At 45.7% G+C, this 12,158-nt stretch overlaps 1 protein-coding gene across 1 annotated transcript in view; it reads right to left on the bottom strand.

Moving 5' to 3' along the window:
- The window catches only part of LOC140361257 (E3 ubiquitin-protein ligase CBL-like), a 43,535-nt gene that overhangs the window by 23,906 nt on the left and 7,471 nt on the right, over nt 1-12,158 (bottom strand). Inside the window, exons 3-5 of the mRNA XM_072447005.1 lie at nt 11,369-11,515; nt 5,183-5,339; nt 2,631-2,752 (exon numbers count right to left, since the gene is read on the bottom strand). Coding sequence (XP_072303106.1) covers nt 2,631-2,752; nt 5,183-5,339; nt 11,369-11,515 — 426 coding nt within the window. The remainder of the gene's footprint in view (nt 1-2,630; nt 2,753-5,182; nt 5,340-11,368; nt 11,516-12,158) is intronic.

Here is a 12,158-nt window from a genome sequence, read left to right as displayed (position 1 = left end):
TCTCCTCCTCACACTGTGTCAGATCACACACTCAGTCTGATCACACACTCAGTCTCTCCTCCTCACACTGTGTCTGATCACACACTCAGTCTCTCCTCCTCACACTGTGTCAGATCACACACTCAGTCTGATCACACACTCAGTCTCTCCTCCTCACACTGTGTCAGATCACACACTCAGTCTGATCACACACTCAGTCTCTCCTCCTCACACTGTGTCTGATCACACACTCAGTCTCTCCTCCTCACACACTCAGTCTCTCCTCCTCACACTGTGTCTGATCACACACTCAGTCTCTCCTCCTCACACTGTGTCAGATCACACACTCAGTCTGATCACACACTCAGTCTCTCCTCCTCACACTGTGTCTGATCACACACTCAGTCTCTCCTCCTCACACTCTGTGTCAGATCACACACTCAGTCTCTCCTCCTCACACTGTGTCAGATCACACACTCAGTCTGATCACACACTCAGTCTCTCCTCCTCACACTGTGTCTGATCACACACTCAGTCTCTCCTCCTCACACACTCAGTCTCTCCTCCTCACACTGTGTCTGATCACACACTCAGTCTCTCCTCCTCACACTGTGTCAGATCACACACTCAGTCTGATCACACACTCAGTCTCTCCTCCTCACACTGTGTCAGATCACACACTCAGATATATCATGGATCCTTACTACAGACGTCAGTTTAATTTTGCTGTGGGGGTCCAGTGTCTGTGTCATGATTATTTTGGGGTCCCGGCCTGCTTTAAGTCAGCAGTGGCCGCATCAGCAGCAAACTCGGCTCTGTTCCATCAGTGCAGTGTTTATACAAATTAAACATGTAGTTGTAAGGTGTTTTTTTCCCGATAAAAACACATTTAAACACAAAGTCAAACTGTCAGATGGGTCTCTAAAAGAATTCTACAATGAGTTTATTTATGCAGAGGTATTTCAAATAATCTAAACAATGTTTGGGGCAATGTGAGCAGTGCATTGTGGAATGCCTGCTTATGGCTGGTTAACCTGTTATCATCCACCTATTTGGCCCTGTGCACAATGGTTGGACCCAAATGGCATTGCTTATTAAAAGAGGATCTTATGTTCCACATGCAAGTGTGATGCATCATTAGAAAGCTTATGCCTTCTAGTTTCTGCAGATGTGCACATGACACACTGTCAGGGCTTCAGAACTCACACTACAGAAGCCCAAACATAAACAAAACATCCTTTTTTTTAGTCTCGCCTGAATATTGTCAATTTGTAATGGTCCTGAGCATGACATACTTCATTGTGTGCTTATGCTGTTCACTGTACATGATGTTTATCTTGTTGACAACAACTGTGTAAAGTTTCAGATCTCTAGGAACAGGCATTTTGGTGCTGTTGACCTTTTTGTATCAAAAAGTATATTCAAGTGATCCAAATATGTGCCAACTGTGCCAAACTGTTTTATTACAATTTTAGCTCCTCTATGATCATAAAACATACATTTTGATGTTTTGTAGGCCACTAATAGCAATTATAACTGCTAAAAACAATGTATGTGAAAATGTGTAAATATGAATTTCCCATATAGAGGTGGAAAAAATAAATTATATTTTTATTTTATTTTTGTATTGGTATAATAATACATATATCTAACAAAATGCCAAAAGGCTAATAAAATCAGAAAACGTTATGCGTAAAATCTAGTCGCCAAATGCCGAAAAATCTAGGCTCTTTACAGCCTTACGCACGTGAATACAGAGGATTCTGTGTGAATAAACGCTTAGTCCCACCCACCATTCTAAAGCTATTCTTATTGGCTAGAATAATATGTCAATCAAAGTCTACTACGTCGCTAGCATGCAGCGCCATGTTGATGTCAACAGTGGAACCATGTGCGTCGGAAGTAGCGCATTTTTTTCCTCCGGAGGCTGTAGCAAACAAACCCGTGGATGGTCTCATTCTGTAGCTAACAGTCTGAAGAAAAGATCGATGCCAAAGACAATCTTATAAGTCAAACAGGTCATTTGTCATGGACGGAGAAATGCGCTGGACGAGCCTTAATCCCGACTATTGTCAAAGAAGAAAACTTTGTTTACTTGACAATATCTCAAAATCAGATAACTTCAGAAAAATACAAGTGGATATTGTTTTTCAATGATTCCTTACGGACAGACTGAGTACAAGGATGTACAGAATTAAAGCCGTTTCGTCCGTCATAAACAGCAAACAGGACATGCGTTTGTAAAAGTTGAGACTTTCTCACAAACTATTGGCAATTGCTTCTTGGGGCATATTATTCAATGTAAATCAATGGCATATTCATTTTGTTGAGAAAATAAGCTTTAAATTATGTATGGCTTGCTGGTATTGACCACAGAAATAAAAGTGATGATGTAAGAGAATATTTGAGATATGGAAAATGCGCGCCAGCGCGCAGGTGGATGATAGCAAGTTAAGAACCTTCTGAGGTTCCTCTGCTAAAGGAACTAGTTCTCATCAACAGGTTTTTGCATTGACTGAAAAAGGCCCAGGTTTGGGTCAGTAATTAGGAGAAAGAGCTTCCTAGATTTATTTAAGACTTGTGAAGGAGCCACAGATGTCACCCAGAACATTCATCTACGTAGCCATGGATTCCAAACAATTCCTCCTCACCTCCCCGGCTTGTGGATGAACCTGTGCAGACGCGCCTTGACCTCATCGTAGGTGAGGAAGGCCATGTAGCCCGGGTGAGTGACTGCCAGGCTGTTCCAGTTCCTCAGCAGCGACGACCAAGGCTGCACACACAAACACACATTGGGTTTACAAGCTTTAGGGGGAGATAACACAGTAAGTTGCATATATACACACAGTAGGGTTGTGTTCAAAATATCGATAAGCTGATATATAGTCACTGACTATACGGAGTCACAGTATTTGATTCTTTTTTTATTTAGAAAAAATAAAATCTGAAGATTTTTGTGGCTGGAATAGTACTTTTGATCTGCCGTTTGTGCTGCTCCTCTGGGATAAGGAGCTGTGGACCTGATCAGAAGCTCCTCTGGCTGAGGTGAGGAGGAGCTGTGGACCTGATCAGAAGCTCCTCTGGCCGAGGTGAGGAGGAGCTGTGGACCTGATCAGAAGCTCCTCTGGCCGAGGTGTGGAGGAGCTGTGGACCTGATCAGAAGCTCCTCTGGTCGAGGTGAGAAGGAGCTGTGGACCTGATCAGAAGCTCCTCTGGTCGAGGTGAGGAGGAGCTGTGGACCTGATCAGAAGCTCCTCTGGCCGAGGTGAGAAGGAGCTGTGGACCTGATCAGAAGCTCCTCTGGCCGAGGTGAGGAGGAGCTGTGGACCTGATCAGAAGCTCCTCTGGCGGAGGTGAGAAGGAGCTGTGGACCTGATCAGAAGCTCCTCTGGCGGAGGTGAGAAGGAGCTGTGGACCTGATCAGAAGCTCCTCTGGCGGAGGTGAGAAGGAGCTGTGGACCTGATCAGAAGCTCCTCTGGTCGAGGTGAGGAGGAGCTGTGGACCTGATCAGAAGCTCCTCTGGCGGAGGTGAGAAGGAGCTGTGGACCTGATCAGAAGCTCCTCTGGTCGAGGTGAGGAGGAGCTGTGGACCTGATCAGAAGCTCCTCTGGTCGAGGTGAGAAGGAGCTGTGGACCTGATCAGAAGCTCCTCTGGCTGAGGTGAGGAGGAGCTGTGGACCTGATCAGAAGCTCCTCTGGCCAAGGTGAGGAGGAGCTGTGGACCTGATCAGAAGCTCCTCTGGTCGAGGTGAGGAGGAGCTGTGGACCTGATCAGAAGCTCCTCTGGTCGAGGTGAGGAGGAGCTGTGGACCTGATCAGAAGCCGATCTGTGCAGAAGATGCTGCTGCAGCAGGTTCAGACCATGAAACATGCAATATTATATTAGAATGTGTTCCTTATATTTCTATTTGGATCAGTTGGATGTATGAAGTTATTAGAGCAGAATGCATTTATAAATAAGTGCTTTGTGGATAAATGTCAAATTTCATACATTTTCTTATTCAGAATAAAAACATGTCTCAGACACAGGGGAACAGAGGATGATGAGGTGCAGGAGGGACCATCATGGGAGGACAAGCCCCTACATGGGATGTACCACCGGAACATAACTGATGTGACTGATGTCACGAAATCCTACCAATGGCTAGAAAGAGTCGGTCTGAAGCACAGCACAGAGGCCCTGATCATGGCAACACAGGAGCAGGCCCTGAACACCAGACCAATAGAGGCCCAGATCTACCACACTAGACAAGACCCAAGGTGTAGGCTGTGCAAAGGGGGGCCTGAGACCATCCCATACATAACTGCAGGGTGCAAGATGCTGGCAGGGACAGCATACATGGAGCACCATAACCAGGAGCTGGTATAGTGTACAGAAACATCTGTGCAGAGCACGGGCTGGAGACCCCAAGGACAAAGTGGGAAACACCCCCAAAGGTGGTGGAGAATGACCGAGCCAAGGTCCTCTGGGACTTCCAGATATAGACAGACAGAATGGTAATGGAGAACCAACCGGACGTAGTGGTGGTCTCAAGGGTCAGAGGAAAGCCGTGGTGATGGACATTGCGGTACATGGGATGGAAACATCCGCAATAAGGAACACGAGAAACTAGAGAAATACCAAGGCCTCAGAGAGGAGCTGGAGAAGGCCTGGAGCGTGAAAGTATCAGTGGTGCCCGTAGTGACCGGAGCACTTGGGGCAGTGACCCCCAAACTGGAGGAATGACTTGAATGAACAGATCCAGGAAAAACATCTTGGTCCAGAAAAGTGCCGCGCTAGGAACAGCAAAGATACTGCGCAGAACCCTCAAGCTCCCAGGGGCCTCTGGTACAGGACCCGACCTTGAAAGGGGACCACCCGCGGAGGGTGAGAGTGAGAGTACCCCACAAATAACAAACCATGGCTATAAATATTTGCGGTCAATGAAAAACTTCTTGACATCCCTAGTCATAAATACTTTAGCCCAAACCCTAAACTTGACTCATATCTGAACTTTAAACCATGTTGTTGAGGATTCACATCACTTGAACCTGATTTTTGTCGCCACAATGTGATAAATACCTTCCCTCACAGGACACTGAACTGACACGCTTAAAAACAACTTTGTCTGATATCATCTTGTCACTTGGAAGATTGACAGATGAAGTAACCAATCAAATCGTCAGTCAGTATCACACGCCAGAAGAGCTTATGTTTGGTACCTGGAAGAGTCTGGTGAAGATGTCGAACTCAAACACAGAGATGTAGTCGTTACAAGTGAGGTCGATGGTGGACTTGAGAGCCATAGCCTCCAGGCCCGAGCTGATAGGGTGGAACTCATGCAGAGCCTGACGGAACATACGCCATGGCACGATGGTCCTGTGGGAGCAACACACAAGCCGTTGGTCAGACACGCCAACCATTTCAATATAATGTTCTCTATAAACCGTATTTCAGTCATTTCTCAAATGTTCACACTTTGCTGTCAAATCTAATCACAGTTGCCTCAATATTTGTAATATTGTTTGGATTTAACAATAGAATTGTAGTTTCAAAGGATCAGTACAAACACTTATAAACTTCCTCTAATCACATCTGAACCTTATCCACGTTTTCACTCATTATTCCCTGGGCATCATTGCATTTCAGTGTTCTCCCCAGAATGTCTGAAAGGGATGGTAAATACGCCTCATATGGGGTTGTATTTCCTCCAAGGATGGTTTAACGTACCTTCATTATTTCCAAAGGTACATGCACCATAAACATGGTGTATAAGCCTAAACACACTATTACATGGTGTATAAGCCTAAACACACTATTACATGGTGTATAAGTCTAAACACACTATTACATGGTGTATAAGTCTAAACACACTATTACATGGTGTATAAGTCTAAACACACTATTACATGGTGTATAAGTCTAAACACACTATTACATGTGTATAAGTCTAAACACACTATTACATGGTGTATAAGTCTAAACACACTATTACATGGTGTATAAGTCTAAACACACTATTACATGTGTATAAGTCTAAACACACTATTACATGGTGTATAAGTCTAAACACACTATTACATGGTGTATAAGTCTAAACACACTATTACATGGTGAGGGACTGCTTGTATAAGTCTAAACACACTATTACATGGTGTATAAGTCTAAACACACTATTACATGGTGTATAAGTCTAAACACACTATTACATGTGTATAAGTCTAAACACACTATTACATGGTGTATAAGTCTAAACACAATATTACATGGTGTATAAGTCTAAACATACTATTACATGGTGTATAAGTCTAAACACACTATTACATGGTGTATAAGTCTAAACACACCATTACATGGTGAGGGACTGCTTCAGCACCACTGTCTGGACTGAGCTTTATGACCCACATGGGGAGGACATCAACACCATCACAGAGTGCATCACGGACTACATCAACTTCTGTTTTGAGAACATTGTTCCCTCCCGGACGGTGCGGTGTTTTCCAAACAACAAGCCATGGATTAACCGTGAACTGAAGGCTTTGCTGAAGGAGAAGAAGAGAGCCTTCAAGTCAGGGAACAAGGAGGAGCTGAGGACTGTGCAGAAGGAGCTGAGGAGGAAGATCAGGCAGGCTAAGGCCGGCTACAAGAGGAGGAGGATGAAAGAGCAGCTACAGCAAAAGAACATTCAGGGAGTGTGGAGGAGCCTGAAAACCATCTCGGGCTTCAAAATCCCCCCTGCCCAGACAGAGGGGGATCTACAGTGGGTGAATGATTTAAATGCTCACTTCTTGAGGTTTGATCGGTCACCCGCCCCTCCCCCTGCACAGCTGCATGCTCCCTCTTCCACAGCTGGACAATGCCCTGCATCTGTTCCTCTTCGCTTATCTGCCCCGGACCATCAGCTCCCCACTTCGCCTGGACTCACCCATCCCCCCAGCACACGGTCCCCCTGCCAACCACTGACTGTCACAGCAGCACAGGTGAGGAGTGAGCTGAAGAGGATTAAAGTGAGGAAGGCAGCAGGACCTGATGGCATCAGCCCCAGGCTCCTTAAGTCCTGCGCAGATGAACTGTGTGGAGTTGTGGAGCATGTCTTCAACATGAGCCTGAAGCTGAGGGTGGTACCACAGGTCTGGAAGACCTCCTGTCTGGTACCTGTGCCTAAGACCCCGCGCCCCAAAGACCTCAACAGCTTCAGGCCAGTGGCTCTCACTTCCCACCTGATGAAGACACTGGAGCGGCTAGTCCTGGACCACCTCCGCTCCACCGTGAGCTCAGCCATGGACCCGCTGCAGTTTGCATATCGGTCTGGCATCGGAGTGGAGGACGCTGTCATCTCCCTGCTGCACCGCTCTCTCTCTCACCTGGAAAAGCCTGGCAGCTCTGTGAGGATTCTGTTCTTCGATCTTTCCAGCGCCTTCAACACCATCCAGCCGCTGCTCCTGAGGGACAAGCTGGAGACGGCTGGTGTAGAGTATGACCTGGCAGAGTGGATCCTGGACTACCTCACAGACCAACCCCAGTTTGTGAGAGCCCGGAACTGTGTGTCTGACACTCGGACCTGCAGTGTGGGGGGGCCCCAGGGCACTGTCCTCGCGCCCTTTCTCTTCACCCTTTACACTGCAGACTTCAGACATGACACGGACAGCTGTGTCCTGCAGAAGTTCTCTGACGACTCTGCCATCATCGGACTCATCACGGACGACGATGACGCGGAGTACAGAGGACTGGCGCAGGACTTTGTGGACTGGTGTCAGCGGAACCACCTCCTCATCAACGCGGGGAAGACCAAGGAGATGGTGGTGGATTTCCGCAGACGCCACCCCACTGCCCCCTCACCAGTGAACATCCAGGGACGGGACATTGAGAGAGTGGACTCATACAAGTACCTGGGTGTTCATCTGAACCACAAACTGGACTGGACTCATAACACAGACGCACTGTACAGGAAGAACCAGAGTCGGCTCTACCTCCTGAGGAGACTCAGGTCTTTTGGAGTGACAGGGCCACTCCTGAAAACCTTCTACGACTCTGTGGTGGCATCAGCCCTCTTGTATGGTGTGGCCTGCTGGAGCAGCAGCATCACAGAGAGGGAGAGGAGGAAGCTGGACAGAGTCATCAAGAAGTCCAGCTCCGTCCTGGGCTGTGCTCTGGACTCGGTGCAGGAGGTGGGGGACAGGAGGGTCCTGGCTAGATTCACATCTATGCTGGACCATGAGTGTCACCCCCTGCAGGACACTCTGTCCGCTCTGGAGAGCAGCTTCAGTGAGAGACTGATCCACCCTCGATGTGTGAAGGAAAGGTTCCGTAGGTCTTTCCTTCCTGCTGCTGTCAAGACTTTATAACAAAAACTGTTAGTACTGAACACTCGCAATACTGACCTAACCTAATACTGATGTGCAATTCTGTCATATGTGCAATTACTGTGAAATTCATGTGCAGTCTATGTGCTGTCGTGACACATATTCATGTGCAATTACTGTCGTGATCACATGCAATGGTATTTATGTATTTATTTATTTATTTGTCTATGGGAGATTTTATTTATAGGAGATCTTGTACTGAAAGTGTTTTTCAGACTTCCTATAAGTGATCTGTTCTTCTGTATCTACCTCTGTATCTTCCTGCGTTGCACCAATGAAATTTCCCCATGTGGGACAATAAAGGAATATCTTATCTTATCTTAAGTCTATACACACTATTACATGGTGTATAAGTCTAAACATACTATTACATGGAGTATAAGTCTAAACATACTATTACATGGTGTATAAGTCTAAACATACTATTATATGGTGTATAAGTCTAAACACACTATTACATGGTGTATAAGTCTAAACACACTATTACATGGTGTATAAGTCTAAACACACTATTACATGGTGTATAAGTCTAAACACACTATTACATGGTGTACAAGCCTAAACACACTATTACATGGTGTATAAGTCTAAACACACTATTACATGGTGTATAAGTCTAAACACACTATTACATGGTGTATAAGTCTAAACACACTATTACATGGTGTATAAGTCTAAACACACTATTACATGGTGTATAAGTCTATTCACCATCAAGACATTTGAATATTGGCTTCCCAAAACTTAATGGAATCATGGAAATTATTAAAAAAACAAAGAAAATATAGCCATTTAAATGTATTTCCAGTGAGCACTGTATCATAATACACAATTGTATTCACAATTTTTGTATGTAATGAAAATGTGTACAGTTTTAGCTCATGATCAAGGCAGTATTATAATATTATAACACTGAAATCATTTAGACACATCAACTCTTCTTGGTCTTTTCATCCATTGGACACAGGCCTCATAGTCAGGATCATAGAAGATCAGAGTCACATTTAGGAGTGAGCAGAGTTTAGTCAATATCTTTATTTGATCCAAGAGCTGCGTCTTGAGGATTAAAAAAAAATAAATGGTTTATAGTTGCAGGGTTCGTTTTGGGCCTTTTTCCGGGTCGTGCGTAACACGTCACTAGAGCGTAATCTCTGATTGGTTGCTGTGCTGCGTCTGCCGCATTAAAGGTCCCATAACATGCAAAATCGACTTTTCAGAGCTTTTAACCTTCTTACATTGCTATTTGTGCTTCATATATGTCCAGAGTGTTTTTTTGATTGATTCCCGCGGTTTTTAGCTATATTACAGACTATCTCCTTTCCTCCAATCTCCAAACTGACGGGCGGTGGGGCAAGACCGCGTCATAAGCGCAAGCACGCGTCATCATCACCCCCCCCTCCCCCCCTCCCCCTGTGCTGTGGGGCACACACTACGTCACGGGTGGGCGGGGCACACACGCGCTCTGAGACTACGTCACGGGTTGGGCGGGGCACACACGCGCTCTGAGACTACGTCACGGGTTGGGCGGGGCACACACGCGCTCTGAGACTACGTCACGGGTTGGGCAGGGGAGCCAGATCGCTCTTCACAAGGGTGGGGGCGAATAAGATAAGATAAGATATTCCTTTATTGTCCCACATGGGGAAATTTCATTGGTGCAACGCAGGTAGATACAGAGGTAGATACAGAAGAACAGATCACTTATAGGAAGTCTGAAAAACACTTTCAGTAGAAGATCTCCTATAAATAAATAAAAACTCCCATAGACAAATAAATAAATAAATACCATTGCATGTGATCCCGACAGTAATTGCACATGAATATGTGTCACGACAGCACATAGATTGCACATGAATTTCACAGTAATTGCACAGTAATTGCACATGAATTCCAACAGCAATTGCACATACGACAGAATTGCTCATCAGTATTAGGTTAGGTCAGTATTGCGACGGGATAACGTGACGATCTCCGGGTAAGACGACTGTTCTCCGCAGTTTCATCAGTTCTTCCTTTGTGTAAACGCGGTACGGCGCCGGCCGGGGGGCGGGGCCGGAGCCGGGGGGCGGGGCCGGAGCCGGGGGACTCAGAGCCAAGACACATCGCCACGACACGACGAAAACACTCAATCCAGCCGAATAAAGTCAAAACAAGTTAATTTAAAGCGATTCCAGTGCGTGTCCCGATCGTTCGTGAAGTTCCTCTTTCATATAAACGTGTACCGACGACACGCCGTACTTTAGCGCGGCCGGAGGGCGCGGGGGGGGGGGGGGGGGGGGGGGGGCTGGTGGGCTCACTCAGAGCTAGCTCACGTCACAACAACACAACGAACGCAACGAAAAACGCTCAAATCCAGCCGAAAAAAGTCAAAAACAGTTGAATTAAAAAACTATTCCAGCGCGTGTCCCTATCGTACAGTAAAATAGAAAAAATATACTAACTATATTTACAAAATATAGGAGATAAAGCACAGTAAGTGTGAGAAAGAAGAGAGAGCGTTTACACCGGGCTGCCAGCTGTACCAGCGCCTTATGAGATACAGAGGTAGATACAGAAGAACAGAACAGATCACTTATAGGAAGTCTGAAAAACACTTTCAGTAGAAGATCTCCTATAAATTAAAAAAAAAAAAAAAGACTATCAAACCAAAAATGAATATCAAACCAAGCCGTCTGCATTTCCGGGTTGGTGAGGGGGTCCAAGGTCTGGGTGATATTTCTTAATTATGTTAAGGGTGTTGCACAACCCTTATTATTATCAATTATACACTTAGGATAGACTACGAAACGTGAAAAAAAGCACGTTATGGCACCTTTAAGCTTTTCCAACTTTTCTGCGCTCGCCGCGGCGACGCTCGCCACACCAGGTTTTAGAGATGGTTTATTCCCTCCGCGTGTCAAAACCGACGTTGGGGGCGCCATCCCTGAATGTACGTAGTGAGACGCTTGCATTTCGCGCTCAGCTGTCCTGTCTACTTAAGACTACAAGGGCCAATACAGAAAATACATAAGACAAGAGACAAGATCGCGGCCAGACTGGACTCACTTGTCACCAAAGGAGCGCCTCCAGAACTCTGCGGCGTCGGCCTTGGTGATCCTGAAGTTGTCTCCCTGGAACAGTCCGTTGGGGAAGATGGCTTTGAGCTCGGCCAGCATGTGGCTGAAGATCAGGGACAGTTTAGTCAAGTTCCTCCTGAAGAAAAGAAATGGAATCCATCAAAACATGAAGCAAAATGATTGGCCAATTCAATATCCATACGGCCGCGGTCATTTTATTACTTGGTTTACGGATCCGCCGCACTTAGATTATTGATTTCTAATTTATAAATAAAATCAATTATTATACTTTTTTCTATAAAGTACCAACGACAACGCAAAATAACATTAAATGAAATATAAAAAGCTGTAATAAGTCAAACGATAAGAGCGCGTGAAGCAATTTTTCACCAAAATCCTGCGGGAGTCATTTATTTTGGAAAGCATTGTACTGAAGCTATGTGCGTATGTGCGATGCATCATGGGTATTTAAAATGGAGTCACCCCAGTGGCCAGCGCTCAGAGGGCTCAGCGCATGGTTTGGCATAACCGTACTTTCTGGAGGCCACATCGTCGTGAATAATATGCAAGTGGTGATGGGGGTGATACAGTTGGAGATATCGACAAACTCTGAGCTCCATGTCATGAAATCACCTGCAGCAGCAGCGATGACGCCTCTGGACTCTCCAAAGTGGACGCTGTTGAAATGTCAACTCCGCTGTTCGTACTCTTCAGACTTCGGTGCCAAATTCATAATGTGCTCTTTGACATTTATATTTTACCTGCCTGTCGCCTGTTCA

The sequence above is a fragment of the Eucyclogobius newberryi genome, unplaced genomic scaffold, assembly GCF_026437365.1.
Source record: "Eucyclogobius newberryi isolate DKJ021-1_F unplaced genomic scaffold, fEucNew1.0.hap1 SCAF_15, whole genome shotgun sequence".
NCBI lineage: Eukaryota > Metazoa > Chordata > Actinopteri > Gobiiformes > Gobiidae > Eucyclogobius > Eucyclogobius newberryi.
Note: the sequence above shows the minus strand (reverse complement) of the source record. Positions and strands in the feature narration are given on the sequence as shown.